The sequence below is a fragment of the Bombyx mori genome, chromosome 25, assembly GCF_030269925.1.
Source record: "Bombyx mori chromosome 25, ASM3026992v2".
In the NCBI taxonomy this organism is placed as follows: Eukaryota; Metazoa; Arthropoda; class Insecta; order Lepidoptera; family Bombycidae; genus Bombyx; species Bombyx mori.
The window spans coordinates 607,218-620,166 of record NC_085131.1 but is presented as its reverse complement, the minus strand read 5'-3'; the positions used below and the strand labels follow the sequence as shown (position 1 = coordinate 620,166).

General features: G+C 36.0%; 1 protein-coding gene across 9 annotated transcripts in view; it reads right to left on the bottom strand.

Moving 5' to 3' along the window:
• Window positions 1-12,949, bottom strand: part of LOC101744404 (RNA-binding protein Pasilla) — a 90,777-nt gene that overhangs the window by 21,237 nt on the left and 56,591 nt on the right. For all 9 annotated transcript variants that reach the window (XM_012690002.4, XM_004925652.5, XM_012690008.4 and 6 more), the window contains one exon: window positions 7,002-7,156. In XM_012690002.4, coding sequence (XP_012545456.1) covers window positions 7,002-7,156 — 155 coding nt within the window. The remainder of the gene's footprint in view (window positions 1-7,001; window positions 7,157-12,949) is intronic.

Sequence of the window (12,949 nt, the reverse complement as noted above, 5' to 3'; positions counted from 1 at the left end):
CAGATTGATATAAATTCTTGTAAAACATGTAAAACACAAATATAAAAAGAACATAAAAGAGGAGGTGTTTGTTTGTACTAAGACCATTAGCTTACGTAAGGCCTAACGCTGTTTACCGCTTACGAAGCACTTTCAAAGCTCAAACATTACCTTAACGCGTGAGCTTCAAAGCTCGTGTACAAAGTCTGCGGTTCGAAGGGACGTTTGTTTCGTTTAACTTGTAGCGGGCCCGGTATAACTCGACTAATTCAACTCAACTAATAGTGATGTAACATCGATTACAATATCACCCTTTGCGCTTTGACATTTTTGCACGATATCAATCAGCAATTGTTTGTAACGCGATTTCCACATTTGACATGTATGCAAAGGTTAACATAGTAACAAAAATATAAAAAGTAATTGCAAGGCGATGTTATTTTTTTTTGTAACATTAGCTATGTATTTGGAAATTCTAATATTTTCTGAAGTTACCTTAGTTTTATATCTATCTATATAGATAAAAAATTGTATCCCATTATGTGCGTTTATAGACAATTCATTCAAATTCAGTCAAATTCATTCATTAATTCATTAAATTGTGATGAAGCTTTATTCCATTTTTTTTGACACTTTAGACATGGTTTTTATCATAGTATCATGATTCAAAACATCCAAGTTTTTCATACTACTATTGACAGTCTCAGTTAAGCGAGACTAGGTTTAATTCACTACTTGGAAATGAAGTGGAATTTGAAAATAGTTCCTACTGTTTTCAAAATAGATAGATCAATGTAAGTATAAAAATAATAATAAGTTGAAATTAAATAGTACAAAACGTATTTTCGCCTTCTCCGAAATAACATATCTTCTTCTTAAATACTTTTTCAATCAAACAAATTTGACCAAAAATATTACACACTCATTTGGACGTCACAGCACTGGCGATGTTGCGCGGATCCCAAACATTTAAACATGAGAGTGGGCTCAGAGAGTGCGTACGAAGCAGAGAAGGTCCTACTCAATACTAAATGGAAATTTCGGGCAAATTGATAAAAACAGTGGTAATAAAAGTTTTTATTGACAGTCTACTTAATGCTCATTTCTATTAAAATGGGTATTTGTGTATAATGTGATCAAATTAAGCAATTTCAATGTTATTTTGCGTTTACAGATGTGCGCGTAAAAGCCAAATTTAACGTTGACTAATCGCAAGAACCTATTTAACTTCTATGCACATAAATTATGGGACAAAAATCGGTTGTCTGTAAAGTCGGTTTACTGACGATAGTTGAGCGTGACAACGTCATAAAACATAAAATATATCGAAAGAATCATTACCTTTATCGCCGCAATCATCGTTGCTATAAACAATTGACACCATATTCACTTTTCACTGAACTTCATACTTGACGAAAACATGTAAATGTATTATTGTAAAGCAGCTGTCCACGCGGATGCATCGCTCACTCAAGTAGGAGAGAGACAGATGTGGAACGCTGCCGAAAGCGGAGGCCGATTGTGCCTCTTTGTCGCTCGTTGCGCGCTCTCGCTTGCACTTCAAGCCTTAAATGGAACGCCTCAGAGCGAGGTAACGCCGCACGAGTCATGTCTTTTCGTGCGTGCAGCCGGCTCCATCGAATTATAAGACGTTGTCACGTCAAAAATATGTTGGGCTTTATTTTGTTTTGCCTAGTTTATTTACTGAACTGTTACATCACATACGTCACGTTACTCGAAGAAAGAAAGCGTTTTAGTGTATTGGTTTATTTTATTAATGAAATTCTTATGTTTGTCATATATTGGTATAGATTATGCTCTATTGTACACCAAAATAGTAAAACGTAAAACTAAATTACGGAAACTTTATACATTAAAGCACGATGGTTAGCATTATCACTGTTAACGATCACTTTCAGGCAGCCGAAATATATCAATAAAATCAAAGGATAAATGATAGCGGCCTAATAATATAAAGTTCTTAAATTGTATGAATGAGATTATTAAATCTTATACATTTAAATGAGCAATTCTTGTATATATAGATATAATCTGCATCTCGGAAACGGCTCCAACGATTTTCATAAAATTTAGTATACACGGGATTTCGGGGGCAATAAATCGATCTAGTTACGATTTATTTTCAGAAAATGTTGTTTTATTCGTGTTTTCAATAATCAACTCTTCCCGACATCTATTGGCGAATAATAATACTATTTTTCTTAATTGAGGGCAACTAACCGCTTTAAAGACACAACAAGATGGCGTTATCAAAAAAAAAAATCAATATCAATTTAATTAAAACAGAATTTTACAAAAAAAAAAAAAACTTATTTTCGACGCTTGAAAGGCAAACGTGACTAAGCGACAATGCGTGAACTTTACAGTAGACTAATTTAAAGTTGAAATACCTGAAAAAAAAATGATTTTAACGAATCTAGCTACAGTAGAATCTAGCTAGTAGCTGTAGGATTGAAATGATTTTAATAGATCTAGAAATATATTTTTTTTGCGCATCGAATATGGTTATTGCCTATCATTTATGTACAAAGCAGTTATTGTCGCTTAGTCATGTTTGCCTTTCAAGCGTCGTTTTGGTATTTAGGATTATTTACACTTCAACGATAAAATGACTGGCCGAATCATTTCTAGCGTATCCACCAAACAAACCCCTTACTTAAAAGCTGTAGTAATATTTCAAACTTTGCAACAGTTGCGTGCAAACACTCGTTCACGATTATTTTCATCGCAAACTTTGTCCAAGTTAATTAAAAGCGGTTCGTGCGGGGTCCTTACCCCCGCCGCGCCGCCGACTTCGCGAGACCGGCTAACGGCACGCCATTTGCATACGAATCGACACCCTACGACCCTCGGACGGAGGACTCCATTCTATTTGCCCATTAAGCAAACTAATTTTCGAACGGTGTAAAATTTTATTAGAAATGAATTTTGAATATTAACCACTTCGAGTGGACTTTTTCGATTCTGCTATATATAGTAAGCGCTGACTCTGTCCATTGATATTGCAAAGTGAATACACGCGTTTGGGAGTATCTAACTCTACATCACTACATAGTATAAAACAAAGTCGCTTTCTCTATCCCTATATCACTATGTATGCTTAAATCTTTAAAACTTCGCAACAAATTTTGATGCGTTTTTTTTTAATACAGGGTGGCCCATAAGTCCTTTGATATGAAAAAAAAATTATTAAAATAAAACTAATTACATTATGAATTAAATTTTTATTTACATAAAAAGCTTAAAAAACGGGAATTATTTTTTGAAAATAACATCTCCTAAATGTAATCCGTTGCGATCACGGCACTCTTGCAAACGACGTCTAAAATTGTCGATGACTGCGCGGCACGTCACTGCTGAAATGCTTGTCATTTCTCTGCGGATGTTTTCTTTTAGGGCCTCAATTGACCGCGGGTTTGTGTCGTATACTTTAGCCTTAAGGTAGCCCCACAAAAAAAAATCCATCGGGGTCAGATCTGGACTACGTGGAGGCCAGGAAATGTCTCCTCTCTTAGAGATAACTTTGCCAGGAAAAAGTTGACGGATAACGGGCATAGCAGTGTTAGAGGTGTGAGAAGTGGCCCCATCCTGTTGAAACCACGTCCTGGCATTAAAGCCTGAAAAGTTTTGCAATTCTGGTATGAAAAACTCTTCGATCATAGCCACATATCGCTCCGACGTAACAGTAACTGCGCGCCCTCTGCCATCCTCAAAGAAGTAAGGCCCTAGGATACCATGGGCTGACATAGCGGCCCAAACAGTCACTTTCGGACTATGTAAGGGCTTCTGATGCTTAAGTTTTGGATTGATGGGGCTCCAATAGCGGCAATTTTGTTTACTAACATGCCCGTTAAGATGGAAATGAGCCTCGTCAGAGAACATTATGTTATTGAAGGAAGTAAACCGATTCAACATTTCATTCGCATAATTTTGTCTTTGAATACCGTCAGTTTCCTTTAATTCTTGAACCAACTGAATTTTGTAAGGGTGCATATGTAAATCTTTCTTCAAAATCCGTTGTAACGATGTCCTGGATACGTTTAATGCTCTGGCGCGCTTACGAGTTGACTGTGTCGGATTTTCGCGAATAGACTGTGTCACTGTGTCTATGTTTTGTTCCGTACGTGACGTCCTTGGGCGACCCAACCGCGGTTTATCTAACGTCGAACCGGTCTCCTCGAACTTAGCAACCCAGTTCTTAATCGTTTGAAGAGTTGGAGTGTCGTCAAAGTTGTGTAAACCTTTGTGTTCTCGAAATTTACGCCGCGCAACGGTTGCCGAATTGTCGTTTTTATAAAACTCGCGCACACAAAACGCACGGTCCGCTCCGGTAAAACGCTCCATCGCGACTAAATTCCCAGAAACCGAAGTTACTCCCCCCGCTTCCCCTGCACCGCTCACGCGCGCCCTGTTCGTTTTATTCAAATTTTACTTTTCAAAGGACTTATGGGCCACCCTGTAGATAGAGTAATTGAAGAGGAAGGTTTATATGTATAATAACATCCATTAAATAGTGGAGAAATCAATAATAAATTACAGTTTCCGAAGCGAAGCGAGGGCGGGTCGCTAGTACAATCTAAAACAGTGGTAAGTTTTTTCGTCAACACATCAAAGCCATTTCATGTATAATTCATGTGTATTTGCACGTGTCCACACGATCGCCGATCAATCTTTCTACTACTTTCTACGAACAACAGCTACAGATTTCCTGTATGATATTAGCCCGGTAACATTCGAAATGAGTGAACTAGCCGAGATTGAATTTCCCAACTTTTTTTTTCCTACCTATGCTGAGACACGCAACTATGGTATCAACCACAACCACACTTCTGTAAACAGAATTTTCTTTTGACCTCTTGGACCGTCTTATTGAACTAATGTAATTGTACTAGAATATTACGCACTGTTTTTTACTGGTGGTAGGACCTCTTGTGAGTGTGCACGGGTACCAATACCATATTCTTAAATTCTATAATATGTTATTGACAGTAATACTAGTGGCAGGACGTCTTTTGAGTCCGCACGGGTGGGTACCACCACCCCGCCTATTTCTGTCGTGAAGCAGTAATGCGTATCGGTTTGAAGGGTGGGGTAGCCGTTGTAACTATACTGAGACTTTAGAACTTATATCTCAGGGTGGGTGACGCATTTACGGTGTAGATGTCTATGAGCTCCAGTAACCACATAATACCAGGTGGGCTGTGAGCTCGTCTACCCATCTAAGCAATAAATAAAAAACCACTTTTCGCTAAAATTAAACACAATAAAATTAGACTACTTTTATGGCCTTTTTCATAACTCAGTTTCATTCCAATAATGTTTTTTTAAATGATAAAATGGTAAATCTGTATCTATTAAATTTCAACGCAGAATACATTAACTAAATTATTGAAGAGGTCAAGAAAAATTTAAACAAAAGTAATCCAATTTTAAATTTACAATAATAATTATTTCATGGTAATTAGATGCTAATAATGACACGGGTATCTCTACTCTGTTCCTACTGGTGGACAGGTTATCAATCACATTAGCGCATGTTGTTGAGGTGACGATGTGGTCAGATGTTGGTATATTTTTAACGCGTTATCCGCAGTCGGGTTCGAATGTTGCCGATAACGATAGCAGCTGCAGTCCTGTTTTTTCGTTTTTATTCCGATAGCGTACAAAACACATTCGTGCCCAAAATATCGTGTTGTTATCCGCATGATACAGTACCAAGTATGACGTAGTTTTCAGTAAGAAGCGGCTTGGATTTGCTCCTGGCATTGCTGAAGTCCATGGGCGACGGTAACCACTCACCATCAGGTGTAGACGGTATGCTCTTCTGCTTATAAGGGCATAAAGAAAAAAATCCAAAGCTTTTGTGGTAATAACGTGCGAAAAAAGCGTTTTCATCTTCTGCCAAATAAGGAACACATAAGGATAATAAATAAACTTTTTCGGTTTTGCACGAATCCTAGTCATAATTGAAATTAATTTGACAGTTTAATCTCACGTATATTGTTGTCATTTTTTTTGAAGTTCGTCAATATCACTAAAAGTTCAAAAATATTGAAGGTACTTCGTTTCGTTATTAGTTTGCTTTCGAAAAAGTACTTCGTCTGGTTAATAGTTTGCTTGAATTCTCCGTTTTCATGGTCACGGACGTTAATGTTATTGTTGGTATTGTTTGAATTCATTAATCGATCTCAATTAATTAACCAGGTCACTTTTCGAATCATTCTACGGCGAGCATTAGCTGTTTGTGTAACTCTCTTTCCAGTGAACAACGATGTAAAGTTCATTTCTAAAGAGAGATTCATGATTTCAATCATAAACGCTTAGGATGATAGTGAACGCACCATGGTATGTTAACAAATGAAAGAATTTGTTATGATCTTGCCATAAGAAAAGTCAAAGATGAAGTAATCCAGCGAGCTAAAGCCTATTGTGTAAGATTGGAAGCCCATCCGAATAACCTTGCTAAGCATTTAATGGACAACCAAATAACTAAAAGAAGACTCAGAAGAAGAGTGCCTCGAGATCTACTGTAGATTAATTGATATGGAGATTTCAATGGACATTGTGCATGCACCACTGAAATTGTTTTTCTCAAAACTACGGTTGAATGTCTTACGACAGCTTACTGTATAGAATTAATAAAAAAAATATATAAAAAAATTCTAAAGGGTCTCTAATGATTTCAAAATAAGTCTAGTCAATGGGAAGTTTACTCATTTACATAATTATTATTTTAGTAAAAGTAGGAGTAATATTCTAGAATTTTTGTTTGTTTGAATATCGCATATCTTAAACTCTCAAAAATTCTTCGACTCTTTATCTTTTTTATACTAGAAAGAACAAACTTCAGTACCTTCTGCAAGTTTCAATGTATTTAAACGAATAACTTCGATGCAATTTTAAATTTGTTTGATGTTTCTATCGCAGTCGGAGTTCAACGCTCTTTACGGAGCAAAGTTCATTCAAATTTCAAAGATCATGTCAAATGTAATGACAATTACCTGTTTGTCTCTGTCCTGGGGCATTTTAGTGTCGACTCCCTCCGGGAATGGCTTCACGAGCTCTGGCTTCTCTTTAATCTTCTCCATAATGAAGTCCAACACAACCATGATCCCCTCCACCGAGCCGGTGATCAGACAAGCGCGTTCCATTGTACCTGTATCAAAGAAAATATTCAATTTAGCCAAATTATCGATATATATAAAAATGAATTGCTGTTCGTTAGTCTCGCTAAAACTCGAGAATGGCTGGACCGATTTGGCTAATGTTGGTCTTGAATTATTTGTGGAAGTCCAAAGAAGGTTTAAAACGTAGATAAATATGAAAATGCTCGCAATTAAATAAAAATAACAATTTTGTTTTCCCTTTGATGTGTCTCCCGTCGAACGGATTCCTTTTGTTTGTTTTAAGTTTTTTTATACAAAAATTTAGGTCTTTTATTTATCGATGGAGGCACTACGAAGTCTGCCGCGACAGCTAGTTTAAAATATAATATTTTATTTAACAGAAAATAATGAGTTACTCATATTTTCCTATATTGAAAGTATTTACATAACCTTGGAGGTCTTTTGTTGTGATATTGTCCAGATGGATGTTAGCTTTTTAGTTTCGTTTAGCGAAAAAAATTGTAAAAAAAACCAGTTACAACTATTATTACTGACGCGGCGGCCTAATCGAGAAAAAAATAAATAAAAAAAGGATAATCTGAGTGGAAAAGTATATTCGATTCGAAAACAAATAGGATCGAGTGAATAATAGAACAGAAATTTCCTAAAACCAACAAAACCTTCGAATGCTTCATCGAATATCCGATAAAACGGTAATTCTTTATCACAATACCAATCTTTCCGGTCCCCACATTCCGCCCTAACGATGATGAAATGTTTTCCAAGCTAATAAAGCAATACAAATCGTTTGGTCGTGTAGGTACTCGATGAGATACACACAGTTCAGTAGGCTGCCGATCGAGGGCAAGGCAAATAGGACACGATATAATCAATACTAATCCGAAGACCGAGAAATGTAAACGAGGTGCGAAGGAAACGCACTGCTCGTGAGTTTATTTAAATATCCCAAGTGTACGCGTGCTAGTCGAAGTTCGATCTTAATCATCGCGACACAACTCTCAGTTTATTTGATGTAATACATTTTCATTGTGTAGGGCAAGGAAAAGAATACCAAGTACTAAATTATTAGCGTATAAAAAGTACTAAAAGAATACCAAGAATACCTAGTACCAATACTAGTTACGAAATAAATAAAAGTTGAAGAGCAAAACTTACTAACTCTTTTGTCTATGCTAATTACGAAAATATCTGCTTTTGACATTTTTAGAAGACTTTTTCGTTTCTTGCGCGATAATGGGTATCGGAATGCAGAGGGATTGCTTATGATAAAATGATCTTTCAAAACCGCGAACACTCGTAATAACAGTTCTACTTTATAACATGTATACGATATCAGTCAAACACATTAGTTCGCCTCGAATATTACCACAACAGCTTAGCACACCAAACCAAAGAAAATCAAAACAAAAAAAATATATTAAACCATCCAACTATAATTTTACGTCAACGCAACACCAAATTATTTGCTTCACAGTTTTATTGAGTCAGTAACAACACAAAACGACCGGTTCGAATAACTGCGACGATCCTTCGAAGCAAACTTCTTTATGTTATGCTGTCACGCATTGTTTCACCCATGAGCTACACTGAAATATGTCTTCAATTTTATCCAGGATTGATCCGACCAACGAATTTATTTTCGAAAACAACCTGCTAATTTTATTGCTTGCTATTGGGCTAAGTGTCATTATTTTTATGGTTACCAATTTCTGCCCATTTACAAAATTTAGGATTATACTCCTACATTCCCTACATACGAATACCAAAAAGATATTGTAAAATTGATGATTAGATCTTTCCAATAAATTATTATGCAAAAAAATTTTTTGTTGAAATTTCGACACATCCATCGCAGCGAGAGATCAGATGTTATTATTATATTATATTTACTTCTATGTAACTAAAGTCCAATTAATAAATAAATTAATTCACGTAATTTCGCGAGCAGTAGGTACCATCACTACTCGCCTATATTATATAACTTTTCTTTTCACAAAATATTGCAGACTTCACAGTATAGTACCTAAGCTAGGTTAATAACCACTAGACCAACAAGACGATTAAGTATTGAATTATGCATTGGACATGTCACAAGAGAACAGGCCATCAATATTTCCCACTAGATTATAAACCCGATTTATCATTTTTTATGGCTTAGACTGGTGAAAGAGCTCTCGGCCCAACCAACGTTAAGTTTTTACCGGAGCTCAAACAACAACGTAAGTACCGTCACCCACCTAGAAATATGAGAACAAGTTTAAATTATATAATATAACGATTATCGCACACTTCAAGCTCATTACGACTTCGAGGCAAAAATAGGCAGGGAGGTGGTACGTATGCAGCTTCCAAACCTTTTCTTATTGCTGCACTATTCCCGCAAAATGATCGTACTTTTCGTTTCAAATAAACACTTGGCTCGGCACGTGGATAGCTGACGGGCGCAGTACATATTTGGCTTTAGTACGACTTGGCACAGATTCCACTTACAACTTTTTTGCAAAAGATCTACAAACTACTTCTAATTTATTTTATGTTAAGAGATATCCTAATACAAGAACTAGATAAATACATAGAATTTACGTGTTATTATATCGAGGCCCACCAAAGAATGACATAAATTCTCATTATATGCGATTGATTATCTTCAATAGCGCGTTTCTTCAAGTATTTTCTTTCGTAATAAAACCTATCCTGCTCACTAACCAACTCGAGCCTGCTTCCATGTAATGCCTATTTCTACCTCGAAACGTTTCAGTTTTCTTCATATTATATGTGTAACCACCCTATGTATCAGGTAGTCCATTGGAGCTATAAAAATGCATGTTTTATTCCAAGTCCAAAAAGTGAATTGGGTCAAATATTGGAACAAAACCAACAGGGTTACATTATTCTAAATATGTACAGTTTTTGGCCCACTAAGCTCAATTATCACAGCATTGGACGAGTACCAAGTGATAATGACCCGTATTATGAGCAAGTCTAGTCGTTATGCGCTAGGTTATACGTGTTAAATTCCCGTGTAGGTATTGAAGGTCAAGGCGTTACTCAATACAACCAGTATTTATTGCATAATTTCACCAGGTTTTCCCTCTTAGAATAGTTGTTTGACCAGTTTAGATGTTTAGTAATGGTCTTTTAGTATTAGTTTTGTCATCATCTGCTAATAGTTAAGTGTTTGTTTGATAAATTTAGTCAGAAGACATGCAATGGTGTTAATGTGATAATTCACATGCTTTTCCAATGATTACAGTAGCAAGAGAACTTTTATAGATTTACTTAAGCTAACTTATACTGCTGAGAATCTGAGTCAACTTAATCATAAGGGATTACTTAACTTTAGACATTGTTTAGAAAAGAGCCAGTTAGTTGCGATTGACTAACAACCTTTACTTAATATGTGCATCCCAACCCAAATTCAAAGGTAGCAAATGGAGAAGGTATTTATGTAAGAAAATAAGATAAAAAGATCCTATGATTATTTTGATTAATGACGGGCACCTTCGTTTATTTATTTATTTATTTCGTTATTTGAAACTAGATAAAACGAAAAAGCCACACCAAGGGAGACAAACTAACACACGTGTTTTTTTCGGCTAAACAACGGCTACACTGGAAAGATCTCTTAACTTGTAAGTATTCAAGATGGCAGATTCCTCCTATTAAAAAATACATAACTAATACTCTATCATAGATGAGCTGGTAGAGGTTACCGAACGTGAATGGCACTGTCTACCTTGAAACATGACCTAGTAACAATTGTAGTATAATAACAACTAAACCTACGCATTCAGCGGAAATGTAGTTTTTGTTAAAAATAGGAAATAATTAATATAGAATCTTCCTGATATTTTTATTACTTATATATTAGCCACTGTACTGTAACTATATATAAATGCGAAGTTTCAATATTTGAAATACATCAATTTTATTTTATTTTGATTTTAGTTTTATGTTGTATGTTTTATTATCAGCCAAGACTAACGTATAAAGTATGTCTCGTTTTTATATAAAGTACAGAGAATCCTATTGTTGGCCAGATAGCAGTGATTTATCAGGAATTATTTATTCTATATTTAATTCCTACTAATTACTAAATGTACTTACTATACTAGACGTAACATAATACGACTTAATTCTAATTCACACTGAAACGGTTGAATGATACAAACATCGCATCACCACGTTAATTGTTCGTTTAACACGCTTAATCGTTTCAAGGCTTATGTCATATAAGGACATAAATCTAAATATATTAACCAATTACATAAAGGCCCGTCGACGGATAGGTAAAACCTTGCACTCCCAAGTTATATCGAGTATACTGCGGTGCGATCCTGAATCTTAAGATAAAACAATTTGTACATAATATGGTTTTTGTGATGCAGTAGAAATTTTGGGACGTTGAAATGCATTCAGTCGTGAAGTAGAACAGTTTGAAAGACGTCAGTCACAAATAAGCCCGACAGTAATTGTAGCATAAATGGGTGAAGTACACACGCTTATATAGGCAGGCAGCGCAGGACCGATGTTTGTGGCCAGGGTTGGGAGAGGCCTATGTCCAGCATTGGACGACTGTGGGCTGAATAGAAATATTTTGACTATAAACTATAATATGGATGAATAGGGCGACTTGTGGACCTGCTCGGGTAGTTACCACCGCCCTTCCTATTTCTGCCGTGAAGCAGTATGGTTTCGGTTTGAAGGATGGAGCAGCCGTTGTACTGTAAAAACTGAGACTTACAACTCAAATTGCCTCTAGAAGGGTGGTGGTATTGTTGATGTATATGAGCGCTGAAAACTACTTAAAAGCAGATGCGCCGTGACCTCGTCCACCTCTTTAAACGATAAGAAAAAGTTTTTGGATATGAATATGCCAAAAAGAGTGAATAACAAAAACGTAAAGATCTCTATCTGGTAGTAATACATATCGAGAGCCCACACGGTTACACCCATCCCTTGTCACATTCACACGTAAATTTGAACGAAAATCAGACAACTACTTTGTCAATAAACAAGTAAAGCGCAACATGGCGGACACATTCTAAAGTACTAACTAACTAAAGTACTTCACTAACTTTTCCACCAAAACGCTTCGCTGTGTCAGGAACAATAAACTGAACAGACCACATAGACCGGCGGATTTTTGAAACTTTAAAAATTTTCCTAATTCATACAATGTTCAGAAACAATTTGGTCAGTCGGTATTTGGGAATGTTACATTAAGAAATGCAGAAAAATGAACCGCTTTTGGAAATGGGCCACAATTTACATTTCAAATGAGCGCACCCGACAGGTCTACCTGAAATAAGCTTTTCAACCCATTTGACCATAGGGACTAAGTGTACCCCTGAAATGGTAAATGTTGGCGTAGACGACGCGATGTTGAAATTATCGCTGCAATAGCAAATTAACTTTTCGGTCCAAGGTTACTGACATGTCATGTCATGTCACATCTTGCCATTCGGAACAAGAGGATGGATTCTAATTTAAGTATTTGAAATTGGTTCCAAAGTAAAATATATTTATGGATATCTATTAAATAATCGGGTCGACGAAACATTAAACATGACCATGGAGGCCTTAACGAGACAAAATGAACTCGAATAAAAGTTTTTAGGGTGTTTCTGTTTTTTCTGGGTGGAAATGAAATTGTTTTATTTTTTAATCTGTAGAGCATTGACTCAATTGCTGTACTCATGACTGCCTACATCGAAAGACCTTTTCCGCTATAGCATTGCCTATTAGGCAACGGATGTGGGTGATGAAAAATAATTAGAAGACATTTTAAATTAAATCCGACTATTTACTTTTCAAACGAA